The 14,661-nt window shown below is 51.0% G+C and overlaps 1 protein-coding gene across 10 annotated transcripts in view; it reads right to left on the bottom strand.

Moving 5' to 3' along the window:
- The window catches only part of ARHGAP23 (Rho GTPase activating protein 23), a 72,830-nt gene that overhangs the window by 7,154 nt on the left and 51,015 nt on the right, over positions 1 to 14,661 (bottom strand). For all 10 annotated transcript variants that reach the window (XM_081161085.1, XM_081161082.1, XM_081161084.1 and 7 more), the window contains 9 exons: positions 13,899 to 13,960; positions 13,478 to 13,608; positions 12,912 to 13,033; positions 12,388 to 12,543; positions 8,837 to 8,915; positions 6,272 to 6,345; positions 5,917 to 6,006; positions 5,175 to 5,300; positions 516 to 557 (listed from right to left, as the gene is read on the bottom strand). In XM_081161085.1, the coding sequence (XP_081017211.1) occupies positions 516 to 557; positions 5,175 to 5,300; positions 5,917 to 6,006; positions 6,272 to 6,345; positions 8,837 to 8,915; positions 12,388 to 12,543; positions 12,912 to 13,033; positions 13,478 to 13,608; positions 13,899 to 13,960 (882 nt within the window). The remainder of the gene's footprint in view (positions 1 to 515; positions 558 to 5,174; positions 5,301 to 5,916; positions 6,007 to 6,271; positions 6,346 to 8,836; positions 8,916 to 12,387; positions 12,544 to 12,911; positions 13,034 to 13,477; positions 13,609 to 13,898; positions 13,961 to 14,661) is intronic.

Here is a 14,661-nt window from a genome sequence, read left to right as displayed (position 1 = left end):
ACACTGGATCCTGCAGCATGGGGTCCCCTGAAGACAGGGCCCATGTCTCCTCCATCAGACTGGGCTCACCAGGGCAGAGACTGCCTCCCTCAGGGCAGGTCCTACATGTCTCCAGTTAGACTATGTTGCATCTTCCCCAACACCCTGATTGAACCACAAAGCCCTGAGCTGCTCCTCCAGCTGAAGGCAGGACCTGTGTCTCCCCCCCAGACTGGACCCTCCTGAGACCTGTATCCTTCACATAAGACGGAAGGGGGGGTCTGCCTTTGCTAATGGACTCTGTTTCCTTCGAGGAGGCCGGTATCTCCCCTCAGACTGAGAACTCATGAAGGCAAGGGCTGTGCCTCCCATCAACTGGGTGCTCCTGAGCAGAGGGTCTATGTTTCCTCCATCAGACTGGGGATGCCACAAGGACGGGACCTTCCCCCGCTTGCGCTTCGCCTCCCCCGCCCCCAACCTGGGATGAGGGCCCACCTCAGACCAGACCCCACCCCGCTGCCTGCTGCACCACTTACCCTCTCCCCCTTGTCCTCGTCATCACTGAAGAACCAGTCTGACTGCAGAGGAGACAAAAGGAAGTGGCGCAGTCAGCGTGGGAAGGGGCTGAGGGAGCCGGGCTCCCAACCCTCGGTCCGCAGGACCCACCCAGGCGCAGATGCAATGGGACAGGAGGGGCACCAAGAGGCAGGGGCCCCCTCTTCCCAGCAAACTCCAGGCGGGCCTGGCTGCCAGGGAGGTCTCAGGTTGAGACCTTGGGTTCTGGAACCCGACTCCACAGACTATGAGAAACCCTTGGGGAAAGAAAAGATTGTGCCCCAGGGCGGGAGGGAAATGCAGCCTGGAGCGAGAGAGGGTCGGAGCAGAGACTGATGACCTGCTCAGGGAGAGCTTCTCGCTGCCTGTTTTTCACTAGACACTGGCCAGTCATGTTGGGCTCAAGTTCACCTTAGGCAAATGACCTCTCTGGGACTATTTACTTAATCTGTAAAATGGGCACAATAATTTGAGTGTCTACATCTAGAACTGTGGTGAGAATTAAAATGAAATACTGTATGAGTGTTATTCAAAGGATAAAAAATAATAAGTGTTGGTGAGGAATGTGGAAAAAAGGGAACCCTAGTGCACTGTTGGAGGGAATATAAATTGGGGCAGCCACTATGGAAAACAGTATGGAGGGTCTTCAAAAAATTAAGAAGTGAACTACCATATAATTCAGCAATCCCACTTCTGAGTATTTATCTGAAGGAAACAAAAACACTAACTCAAAAAGATATTTGCACCCCTATGTTCACTGCAGCTTTACTCACAACAGCCAAGACACAGAAGTAACCTAAGTGTCCATAGATGGGTGAATGAAGGAAATAAAACAGAGTATTACTCAGCCATAAAAAAGACGGAAACCTTGCCACCTGTGACATCATGCATAGATTTTAAGAGCATTACGCTAAGTGAAATAAGTCAGACAAAGAAAGACAAATATGGTATGATTTCACCTATATGTGGAGTAAAAAAATTAAAAAACAAAACAAAATCGGAGCTTATAGATACAGAGAACACACTGGTGGTAGCCAGAGTTGAAGGGATGGGGCTGGGGGTGAAAGGGGTCGAAAGGTACAAACTTCCAGTTATAAAATAAGTTAAGTCCTGGGGATGCAACATACAGAAGGGTAGTCACAATAATACTGTATTGTAGATCTGAAAGTTACTAAGAGATTAGACATTAAAAGTTCTTATCACAAGAAAATAAATTTGTAACTACATTTGGTGATGGATGTTAATTAGACTTATTGTACTGATCATTTTATAATATATACAAATATTGAATCATTATGTGGTACACCTGAAACTAACATATGTCAATTATATCTCAAAAAATAACCAAAGAAATGAAATACTGTATGTAAAACATTTAGTATGCCACATTGTTAGTGCATAATAAATGGCCATTACTATTAAATATAATATGTAAATTATAAATATGTAAAATATATAAAATATTAAATATAACAATAGCTGTTATTATTAGAAGTTACAGTCCCAGAGAGAAGCTTACCAGAGGGAGCCCTAAGAAGCCAGCCTTTAACCTGGGTTTGAGAGTCCCCCAAAGTGCTCTAGGAACCCAGAAGTCTACAGGAAGCTTCCGGATAGCCCACGTTTCTCTGGAAGAATTCACGCTAGCTCAAGCCACCCTGCTTTTTTTCGCACATGCAGTTCCCTCTGCCGAGAATGTTCCTTCTCCCTTCTCTGCCTGGCTAAATGCCTCATGGTCTTTTAAGACAATTCAAGAGCTCCCTGAGTACCAACCCAGCCCTGTGCCCAGGGGCTTCCTGCTGTGGGCACAGCCCAGAGTGTGAAGCGATGCCTTCAGTGGGCAGTGTTCCTTCCAAGCAGGGTCTGAGTTTGCTGCATACCTGTGCTCCCAGTGCCTGCTTGTCCCTGGCATAGAATAATGACGGCGAGGACAGCTAACTCTTCTGTAACCCTTACTAACTGCCAGGCACCATCTTAAGTGCTTTGCAGATAGTAACTCATGAAATTCTCATAATAACCCTGAGAGGTAAGTACTATGATCATCTCCACTTTACAGATGAGGAAACTGAGACATAAAGACAGTAAGCAATGACTCGTCCAAGGCCATACAGCATATAAGGAGCAGAGCTAGGGTTCAGTCTCAGGCAGGCAGGCTTCTCAGCCAATGCCCTCAACTGATACAACAGTGGTTCTCAATGGGGGTGATTTGGGCCCCCTAGGGGGCATTTGGCAATGTCTGGAAACATTTTCCTTTGTCACAACTGGAGGGATGCGCCTGACACCTCGCCAGAGAGGCTGCTAAACCTACTATAATACACAGGGCAGCCCCCACAATGAAGGGTGATCTGGCCTAATTGTCACTAAGTGCCAAGGCTGAGAAGTTCCAGTGTACACATATTTGCTGAGTTAGTACCTGAACAACCGCCGTGACAAGGTCTGCTTGAGTTGCATCTGACTCAGTAAACATACATAAGAGCTGGCTGGTGACTTGCTGTTGAGAAGCCGAACACCTGGGTTTGCTCATTTCTACTGACATCATCTTGTTGTGCAACCCCAGGCAACTCACTGTTCCTGTTCACAGCTCAGTGTCCACCCTCTGTGCAATGTGAGGACCAGTCTGATGTCTTAAAGCCACTTCCAGCTCTGCTGTCCAAGGGTTCCGCAGATGACAGGAGTCCCAGGCAGGGGACGCCAGGTGATGGCTGTGGCTAGAACTCCCAGCAGGAGGCCATGTCACCCACTGACTGGCCAGGGCTCAGAGCCAGAGTGGTCTCTGCCACAAATCCACCCCCTGTGGGGGCTCATGACTACACTGATGCCTAGCTATAGAGCCTCTGGGCTAGACACACCCTTGCAAACCTGGGTGGGGCTGGTGGCTAAGGGGTCTGCAGAAGGGGCAGCTCATTCCCTCAACAACCATCCAGGGCTGATTATGTACAAATGCCAAGGAAGCAGAAAATGGAGCATCATCAGTTCAGTTTCCAGGAATGATGCCCTGGGTGGGAAAGCCCAGACTGGTATAACTTCAATAGCAATTCATTCATTCATTCATTCATTCATTCATTCAACAAACACTGAGTATTCACTGGGCACTGGGCACTAGGTTCAGTGCTGGGAACACACTTACGAAGGAGACAGATATGCCTCACCTCCCTCACCCTGCCAGAGGAGACGCTGCTGTTGGCTGGGGACTCCCCTCAAGGCTCTGGGAGAGAGTAAATGAACATATTTTGGGCCTCCTTTGCCCCTGAAGGCTGTTGTTCCTGACATCCCAGCTGCCCACAGGCCTCAAGTTTCTGGGAACTTCTCCAAGCCATGGGGCCAGCCTTCCTCTCTTCCCTACTGCCACCCCCCTCTCAGAGCACAGACTCATGGGGGCTCCAGCGGGCTCCCTGTTGGGTTGCAGAGCTGAATTTTCCAAGGGAGATAAGCTTCCCCAGACCAAGGCCTCATCAGGATCCCTGAAACTGCCTGGTGGTCCTGGTCTCCCTGACAGCTTTGGAATAGGCATCCAGGCTTTCGTCCCAATTTTAGAGTGAGAACAGGCCATGATGCTCCCCCTATGGCTCAGAGCGCTGGCCACGTAGAGAAGGAAAGAAACAAACATGCGAGGCCAGTCAGCATGACCAAAGTCGACCCCACTTCCTTACTTCACTGACTCTAGCCAGCCTCCCTCGCTCTAGGACAGACGGAGGAATCTGCCCTCCCAGTAGGTGGGGAGAAAAGCACAGGCTTTGGTCAGACAGACCCAGGTTAACATCCTGGAGCTGCCATTTATTAGTTGTGTGACCTTGAGTAAGACACTTTGCCTCTCTGAGCTCCAGTCTAGTTTCCTCATCTGTAAAATGGGGTAACATGATCTAGTTTCCCTTCCCTAAAGCCTGTATGAGGTGGGGGAGGCGAAGGCTCCTCTTCCCCTGACTAGCTGCCAATCTTATTTCTCCTGGCAGGAGGAGTTCTGGTTCTGTCCTTTGTGGTCTGGACCACAGGCCATACCAAGATTTGGAAATAGAAATCTAAGAGGATTCATAAAAAATCCTTGAGTGCTCCAGAAGGGGGCACTGCTGCCCAGGGTTTGGCTCTGGAAGACAAAGGCCTCCTGCGTCCTCTGCTGGCCAGCCTCAGCTCTCATCCCTTCATGGACAATAACAAGAATCTTTAGAAACACAGGCCTCTGGGGCCTCCAAGCAGCCACGGGAAGGGAGGCGACCAGCCCAAAATACACAGAGCACATTCAGGATCCTGCCCCAGACCATGCCTGTCCCTGCCCCATATGTCTCCACCCTACCCTGGGCATCACCTTTCCTCCCTCAGGGCAAAGCTCTGCCTCCACCCCTGCACCCCTGCCTCCACCCCTGCACCCGTCTGATGGTTTATGCCAGGATACTTCTCCTGGAGGCCAGCTTCTGAAGGTGCCCCTGCAGTCAACCCTCTGCTCTCCAATCCAGCAGCACCTTCTCTGACCTTCCTTTTCCCTCTGACCCTCACACACATCTTGGAAACTCAGGGGCCTCCTGTTTCTCCTGCTGGGGACCTGAGGAATCCCAGACAATAGGGATTCTAGGATCTCTTCCTGTTTGGCCTGGAAGGGCATTCACCATCCCAGCGTCAGGGCACATGGCCCGGCCAGGGTGGCTACTTACATGTTGGATCAGCGTCTCCACAATCTTGTATCGGTCAGGCATGTGAGTCACCATGTCTGCCATGTTGTCCTCAGATGTCCTCACCAGTGTCGGCCCGAAGACCAGGGCCAGGTTCCGGGGCTCCATCTGGGCAGCGGAGGGAGCAGGTCAGTGTCAATAACTCTGGCAGCCTGACTCCAGTCCCCCAGATCTCCCTCACCCTGGGCCCCTTAGGCCCCTCCTGACCACATTCTGAGTTGTTCCTGGCTTAGGGGCTGACCACCTCCTTGCAAGGGCATGGAGGTGCCTGGTAAGTAGAGCACAAACCAGATTTCAGCCCCACTCACCTCCAGGTCTAGCAGCCATGGGCAGTGCCCAACCTGTACACTGTACTGTGCTAGCAATGGGAGACCCTGGAGTGGGAACTCACTGGAAGGCATTTTAAGCCTGGGAGAAATCTTATAGCTCCCCTAATTTTCTCTGCTGCAGAACCGGAAGATAAGAGAGGTGTGACTGGGCAAAGGCAGAGCAAGGAATTCCAGCTAAATCAAAGGATGGATTTTTATCAGCCATGGGGGACTATGGCCCTGGGCCTCTGAACGACCCTCAGAAACTCAGGAGCCCATTCCGAGGGAGAAGCGCTAGCAGGAGGGGGGCGTGCCTGGAGGGGCTTGAGCGTACCTGACCCAGAGGAGCTCAGAATATGCTGAGGAGACCCAGGTATGCTTCCCTCCCCACGCGCCACACCAGAGCCCCCACCCACCTTGTTTTTCTCTGAGTGGTCAGCAATGGTCTTCAGATGGCCCACGAGGAATTTTAGCGTTTCATAGTAGTGTCCTGGGAGGTCCCGGATCTGGGCAGGAGAGAGAAGGGCATGGGACCAGGCTGTCATGGTCTCCCGTCCATCATGCCCCAAAGGGGCTCCCATTGCCATATTTTAGGGGGTCTGGACTCCACCCTCTAACTGCTCTCCTTGTAGAGATGGAGAAACTGAGGCCTTGAGTGGAGAAGGGCTTCCCAAGGTCAGAGAGGGAATTGGTGGCACTGGACTCAGGGCCTCCTGGGACCGTGCTGCTTTCCCAATCCAGTCTGCCTTTTGCCTGACAGTCTTTCCTTACCAGTTTCCGGAGGGTTTTCAGTCGCTCCCTCGAGTCTTCGATGCGATTGGCTTCAATGAAGTCGTTGTATTTATCTAGAACATACCAAAGACCCTTTAGAGAAATGGGAGGCGGGCTCTTTCCCCACTCTCTGGGTAAGAAGCTTCTGGGCTGAAGGTCAAGGAGACCTACACTGTTCCAGTTTTGTAGGGCTCTGTGGCTGTGTGTCCATGTGACCAAACCCACCATAGTTGCACTCAGGTGTGCACCTGACCTGGGGCAGCCGAGATGTGTACATTTGGGAAGAAATAAGACCTGAGCTGCATGTTAATACTGAAAAAGGGGTCCCTGCACCAGTCTCCAGGACAAGGGTACCACAAGGTCAGAAGACAAGGTTACTTAGAAAGAGGAAGCAGCCTTTCGGTCTCCACATGCCCCACTCCACCCGTGTCAAGATTCCCCCAACTCGCTTCAGAAGTCCATGGGAAACTTAAAAAATGGAACATGGTAAGTGTACTCTAAAATCCATCTGGATGAGTAAAGGCACAAGGAAAGCTGACAATATGTTTTAAAGGACCAATGATGAGGGAGGATTTGCCCTCCCAGATACGGAAACATGCTACAAAGAGCGCAGCTAAAGCAGTGGGACTGATAGGGAAAGCGGGACAGGGACAGGGACAGGGACAGAAAGGAGGGCAGCAGGCCACGTGCATCTTTACTATGTGATAGGGCAGCCGTTCAATCAGTGTGGGAGGATGGAGGCGTCAACAAACGTCCCTGGGGCAATTAGCTATATCAATGGGCGGGAATCCGTATCTAGCTCACATAATACACATCTAATTGCATCACAGAGCCAAATATAAAAGTTGTTAAAATATTGGGAAAAAGAACAAAATAGTTTCATAATCATAAGGCCTTCTTAAACATGAGAGGCAGAATCCATGAAAGATTAACAGCTTTGACTACCCTTAAAATCATTGTTTTCAATTTCTCTACTGGAAGTTCAAAGGCAAATGGCACACCAAGAGCAAATATTTACAAAAACTAACAAAGAATTAATATCTATAATATATAAGAGCTTGTCTCCTACAAATCAACAGAAAAAAAGACAGATAACCAAATAGAAAATAGGCACATAGTGTGCACAGCCAAGTAGAAAGGAAAAAGAAAAGCCCAACAAGCTAATGAAAAGATAGTTAATGAAGGAAATGAAAATGAAAACAATAATGAGACGCCATTTCCCTTATCCAATTAGTAAAAGTTTAAAATATTAATAACACCCAATGTTGATGAGGGTGGGGGGAAGCCAATGCCTTCTTATGCTTTTAATGGGGGTGTGCAGGAGGGCCCACTTCTCAGAGTGCCACCTGGCATTAGCTTTCAAAAATGTTTACCAGGGAAGGGATTAAGCTGTGCAAATTGCCAGTTATAAAAACAGTCCCAGGGGTGTAAATTATAGCACAAGGAATATAGTCAATAATATTGTAATAACTACGTATGGTGTCAGATGGGTACTAGACTTATCGGAGCGATCACTTCATAAGTTATAGAAATGCCTAATCGCTATGTTGTACACCTGAAAGTAATATAATATTGTATGTCAACAATAATTAAAAAATAAAAAATTATTTTTAAAAATGTTTACCAGGACTTAGACCTAGCAATCCCACATCCAGAAATCTACCTCGAGGACACTGATCCAGGTGTGCAGGGACATACACAAGGGAACTCACTGCAATGGGTTTTGCACAGTAAAAATTTGAAGGCAACCTAAATGTCCACCGATAGGGGAGTGATTAGACAAATTATAGTCTATTCAGACTAGGAAACAGTATGTGGTTGATTTAAAAGAAGAATGAGGAAGAGCTCTTTGTACTGACAGGAATGAATCTCAAAATTACAAGCCTCCTTTTGTTAAGAACAACCCAAGCAGTGGTGTGCCAGAGGCCACATGCCCTGGCTCCTGAGAGCTGACTGTGTTTATCTCCCAGCTCCACGTTGCTGACAGCGTATTGGTGGCTTGAAATCAGCCATGGTGGGAGTATTTATACCATGAAAATTGGAAAATGCTACAGATCAAGGCTTTTTTCCCAGAGAGCCACGTGTTAAACATTTATCAGCACACCATTAAATGTGTATGTGACTTTCTTGTGTGTGTCAGAGAGTCTGGAAGGAAACACAACAGGTTGTTAATAAGCAGCTCAGCAAATGGTCAAAGCTGGGCTCTGGAGCCAGGAGCCTGGCGCCTAATCCTGTCTCCAACACTTACAACCTGTGAGACCTTGGGCAAGTCATTTAACCTCTCTGTGCCTCTGTTTCCTCATCTGTGAAGTGGAGATAATAGTACCTACTTCCTGGAGTTGTAGGGAGTAGTGCTTGGCACATAGGAAATGCTCAGAGAGTGTTAGCATAACCTCAGGAGACAGGGACCTTTGCATTTACTTTATTTGTATCTGTGCTACCTAAGTTTTTTACAAGCACATATTTCTTTTATATTAAAACAAAAAAGCCCCAAAATAAAACCAACAAACCCAATTTAAAGAGTGGTCAGGGTGTCCTTCCTCCCCATTTCCAATCCCTACTCACCATCAGTGAAAAGAGGCTCAGGTAGCTTTCGAAAGAAGGACTTGAGCAGGCTGCTGATCACATTGAGGTCTTGCCAGCGCTGTAGAGGGGGCAAAGATGTCAGGCCACAGGTAGGCCCAGCCCAGGTGCCCAAACCACATGCCCCCAGGCCTGGGGCCAGCCAGGTCCAGCCTAAGCCCTCCGTGGGATCCACTTACACCAAGCTCTGCCCAGACCAGGGATCTCTGGGCTAAGAAGGCTCATCAGGGGCAGCAGAACAGAGTCCCCAGCTAGCCCTCTGACCACCTGGCTCTAGCCCCTCCCTGCTCCAGCCAGCCCAGTGAGCTCCAACATTTGCCCATACACAGAAAGACCAGGCGCCTTCTTTGGTACAGGCACTGTGAGGGACAAAAGTAAGTGAAACCCACCCCCATGCAAGCCTGCCCATTGGACCTCCATTGTGCCTACTTAGTGCCAACTCCTGCTTCCTGGTGCTCCCTATTTAGCAGAGTCATCCTTGGACACCTCTCTCTTTGTCCCTGACACAGTGCATGCTCATGCAGGTGCCTTCCTGTCTCAGGCCCTCTCTACTAGGACTCTCCTCTTCCAACTCTCCACATGACTGGCTCCTAACACTGTCTAAATATCACCTCTCCAGAGAGTCACGTCCTGACTGATACAGCTAGAGTGGTCATCATCACCACTGCCCTGCCATCTGTATCACAGCCCTGATTTTGTTTCTTCCACAGCACTTACCACAATTTGTCATTATTGCATGCATTTGTTATCTTGCTCCTGCCAGTCTACCTGGAGGAACTGTAAGCTCCATGAGGGGCAGGGATCTTACTGTCCTATTCCTCATTGTGTTGCTATCACCCAGCAGCTCGGTTAGCCTGGCACTTAAAAGGTCTAAGTCAGTAGTTCTCAACCAGGGCCACTCTGCCCCCTGCCCCCAGGGACATTTGGCAATGTCTGGAACCACTGTTTTTCACACTGGGGGGTGCCACTGGCATCTAGTGGCTAGAGGCCAGAGATGTTGCTAAACCTCCTCCAATGCACAGGACAACCTCCTGCAACAAAGAATTATGTTGTCCAAAGTGTCACGGTTAAGAAAACCCTGATCTAAATAAATGGTTGTTGAATAAAAGAATGAACAACCGGGTCACTGTCTGTTCTTTCCACCAGGGGGCATCATCACCCTGGACAAAGTTTAGGATAATAACCTTGATGGAACTGCTCAGAGAAACTCATGCCCAGAAAACAACATAGACACACAACAGAGATATACAACTGGCCAATATACACATTTAAAGACACAAAGTTCAACAATATACAAACTCATTACAATGGATCCACAGCTTAATGCCCGACCATCCCACAAATACTACTCTCCCCACAGCCTCAATAGGAGTTAGATTCACCCCACACACAAACTTAACTTCCAGCATCCCCACCACCCCACTGACAAGTGACACCACTGATATGTAAGGCAAAGCCACACACCCAATACACCTGCCACCCCCTGCCCCCCACTGCTAGGCTCTCTTCTCCCTGGCTAAGGCCTAGCTAATGTGCTTCAGTGCATGCTTACTCCTACCCAGACAGTACCTACCCACCCACCTCCCTCCACTACCTCCTGCCCTGATGTGTGGGCTCTTCTTTTTCCCCAGCTGCCAAACCCAAGGCCTTGCCCTGTATTTCTTGACCCTTCTGATGTGCAAGTCTCTATCTCATCCCCAGCCTCACCTGAGCTCCTCTCTCCATCTGCCCACTCAGAGCCCGGTCCTTGCACTCCTGACACCCACCCTCTCCCCATAGAGCAGCTTGCTCCATTTCTCACTTCCAAGTCCCCGTGTGACGCCATGCCCACTCATTAGCCCGCTCTTGGTCTAGCGTCTGGTTATGCCATCACCCCCATGTAGGTGACTCATCCTCACTCCAGATCCAGTGGGGCCACTACCTGCCACAGCCTCCCTCTCCTGTCCTATTTCCCAATTTCTGCCAGGATAGATACTATCAGTCCTAACTTTTGGCTTTTCTCGCCCCTCCTTCCTCCCTCTTATGCAACCAACTCTCAGAGCTGCTCCCAGCCATTCTCCATACTCTCCAAGGCCCACTGAGTCCACTTCCAATGTACCAGTAATTTTCCTAGGTGCCCTGCTCTGGGCCTTCCTCATTCACATCCGTTAGGTACAAGCTAAAGCTCTACTCTTTCTCAAACCCAACTCTCATTATGGCCTCTCCAGCTGAAGACCCATCGAAGGCTTCCTATTGTCCATTGATCAAGGTCAAAGGCTTCAGCCATCAAAAGCCCTCTGTCCCCTGCCCTGGGTCTCACCCTCCCCACTGCCAAGCCCAGGAGGGGGTTATACATTTTCTGTCCTAACACTCAGACCCTTCTCTGGGATTTTAGAAAATGCCATCATGCCCTGCCTGGACTGCCTTCCTGTCCACCTGCCCCACCCCCCATCCTTCAAAGATTCAAACACTCAAGGCTACCATCTGCTCCAGCACTCAGCACCCTCCTTCCTCAACACGCAATCTGGTCCTTGATGAGAGATCAGCTTTTTCTCTTGCCCACGATTTCACACACACTTGTCTTATCTCCTTCCCTTCCTGAGGGCAGGAAGACTGCCATGTATCGCATGAGGTTTCATGGTATGTGGCTCATGGGACTCCACTGCCCAGATTCATGGTTTCCCAAAAATCTCTTTCTCAGCAGAGTCCCTTTTGTTAAATAAAATCACACATAAAAACCCAATTGTACATGAAAACCCGTAGAGCAGGATCACTCTAGTTCAAGCAAGGATCGGGGGTCCTGACCCCGCCCTGGCCTCCCACAGCCCCTCTAGGGAAACTGAAGATTCTGGAAAACAGTCTGAGAACCACTGGCCCTGCTGCAAACTCTTAAGTGTGTCTGTCAGATTCGTGAGCTGGTCTCGCCTCCTGTGATCAGCCTCTTCCCTTCCCATCTTGCAGCCCCCAAATTGCTGGCCACTCCAGAAAATGCCGTATACTTCCCTTCTTCTAAGCCAGGGGTCTGCAAACCACAGCCCATAGGCCAAATCCAGCCAGCACGGCCCTTAAGCTAAGGATGGGTTTTACACTTTTAAAGGATTGTAGGGGGATAAAGGAGGAAGAAGAGAAACGTATGCAACGGAGACTGTATGGTAGCCAAAGCCTAAAATATTTACTACCTGGCCCTTTACTGAAAAGGTATGTTGACTGATGGCAAACCCTGAGAGTCCACGCCTTGGCCCAGGCCATTTCTTCTGCCTGCAATGCCCTTGCCTGGCTTTCTCTGGCCTGTAGCGAACTGCACTCATCCTTAAAGCCCAAAACCTCTTTCCAGCCAGCCTCTGTCTTAGGGCTTCCTAGGCCCTGACTGCATCTATTTGTTCATCTCCAGTTGGGGTGATGCCCATCCCCAGGACTGGACTGCAAGGGCAAGTCCTGTCTTGCCCATCTTGGTGCCCTGGCCCGGTGCTAGGCACATTGAAGGGTACAATAAACACAACAGACACACACCCCACCTCGGCCCTCCTCCCACAGCTCCCCCTAGCCATGCCCACCTCATCTTGCAGGTTGATGTCACTGGGCCCGCGGTTGAGCTGCTCCTGCAGGCTGGACACCACTGCATTGTTGCCCGGCACTCGGTAAATGCCCGTGGACTCCAGTCCTCGTGCCTCCACGATTCGACAGCATGCAGCCACGATCAGGGGGACATGCTAGGGACACAGGCCGGGCAGGGGTATTAGGGAGGGTGAGAGCAGCATTCTCCACCAGTGGACCAGAGAAGGTGGGGAGGCCAAGATGGGAGCAGTACAAGGCACCACTGCTGCCAGGAACCCTTTAAGGGGACAAAAGGCTCTTACTGCCTCCTGTCTGGGGGCTAGAAATAACCCCTAAGCCTCGCCCTGGGCTGAGAAGGGGCATTTGCCAGGGGTGAGGGATTCTGGGTCTGCCTCAGCTCTGCTGCTCCCTCTTTGAGCTTCCCCAGCTGTGTCTGTAAGACAAGGTGGACCACTGGTTCCAAAGTCCCTTGCAGCTCTGTCTCCCCCTTCCCCTGCCTGCTCTGCAGTGTGGTGGGGCCTACCTGGTTCTCCGTGGCTGGCTGGCACTCTTCCAGCCGGACCCCAAAAGCCCTGGGGGTGGCCTTCTTATTCTTCTTGATGATGTTAATGCCCCAGGGGCTTTTGGAGGCAGCAACACTGTCATCTGGAGGGGGAGGCAGAGAGCACTAGGGTGAGCCGGGCCCAGGGAGGGGTAGCAGCCACACTCATCCACCACATTCACACGTGTTTGGACATGTGGGGACTCTGTCAGAAAAGCCACTGGGATGCTGTGTGCGAAGATGGAAAAGACTACTTCCTGAGAGGATGACCCTCCTGCCCGTGAAGGGAAGCAGCAGAGACTGAGTGACTATCCAGTAGAGGTGTCTCAGAGAGAAATCAGGGTCCAGGCCCTTCCAGCCCTGAGACTCTGAGAACCTGACCCTCACAGGTATACATACATGGGCAGACACACTGGGATAACCCTGGCACACACACCCAGATACACACACACACACACACACACACACACACACACAGGCCCTCTCCTCCCTTGCAGATCCACCCTCCCACCTGAATGCATGTCACCCCCTTAGCAGCCACCTCCTACCCTTGCTCCCTGCAGGCTGGTCCTGAATCCTGAGGCCACGTGCTGCACTCTGTTTGAGGAACTCAGACTTGAGGCCCCCCAGGCCACGAGAGCCTTTTGGGGAGGAATCAGCTTTGGGCCCAGAGCTATGGCTGCATAGAAAGAGGGGGAGAGAAGGGGGTCTTCATCCGGGTGACCCAGCATGCCACCTGCCCTGGCCTCCCACCACTGTGGATCTCCCCTTTATCCCTGAGGCAAACCTTCCACACCCTTCTGGGGACTGGAGGCCTCAAGTTCCCTGCCACCCTCCCTGCCCCCAGCAGAGGATGACCCCAGGGCTACACTCAGGCCTAGAGGTGAGCCAGGAAGATGGCCTCAGCCTGGAGTGCCCCCCCCCCCATAGGCCCCATAGCCAGGACTACTCCATGACGGCCGAGCTCACCTCACTTTTCGGTAATCATTAAGCTTCTTGCTGATCAGAGCTTGGTTGGCACAGCCGGGGTCCTGGAGGAGGGGAAAGAGAGAGCAGATGTGGTCAGTGCCCGCAGCCAGCCCTTCTCAGGAGTCATCCTTGGCCCCTGCCTCAGCCTTGCCTCCCTTCTCCTCCATCTGCCAGCTGGAAGCCACAGACCCTGGAGCGAGAAAGACCAAGGCTGGGCTCCTGAGCACCCCCTCACCAGCCGTGTGACCTTGGGTAATCCACTTAGCTTCTCTGAGCCTCAGTCTCCTCAGCAGTAACATGAGCAGAATAATATAACAACCTCAGGGTTTGGGTGCAGAATTACACACACAGTACTCATGACAGTCCTGCCAAGGCACAGGACAGGTGCTGCATGAGGGCAGCTATTGCGATAATGAAGGGGACTTGGGACCCCTGACCAAGCCCTGCTGGGGACAGCCCAGCCAGGCCTCCCAGAGCAGAGGCCCAGATCCCAGGTACTTTCCTCCTTGCGATGAGGAAAGACAATGTCCTGGGGAGGGCAGAGCCTGAGAGGATGTGTCCTCAATGAGAGGGTCTGTGGCCCAGAGGCTGTGCACTAACCCCCCTCTCCCCAAGGCCAGAGCAGGTGCTCCCTGGACCAGGCTCCAGGCCCACTGTCCTCTTGGCAGACCAGCCCCATGTGTAGGACCCCCCATAACTTTGTGAGGGCGTGTCTAGATACTTTTTTGCAGGCACGTGGCCGAGGAGGGATGAGTGGAGACGG

Source organism: Miniopterus schreibersii, assembly GCF_964146895.1.
Source record: "Miniopterus schreibersii genome assembly, chromosome: 16".
Taxonomy (NCBI): Eukaryota; Metazoa; Chordata; class Mammalia; order Chiroptera; family Miniopteridae; genus Miniopterus; species Miniopterus schreibersii.
The sequence above is the reverse complement of the archived record's forward strand: the minus strand, read 5'-3'. Positions and strand labels throughout refer to the sequence as shown.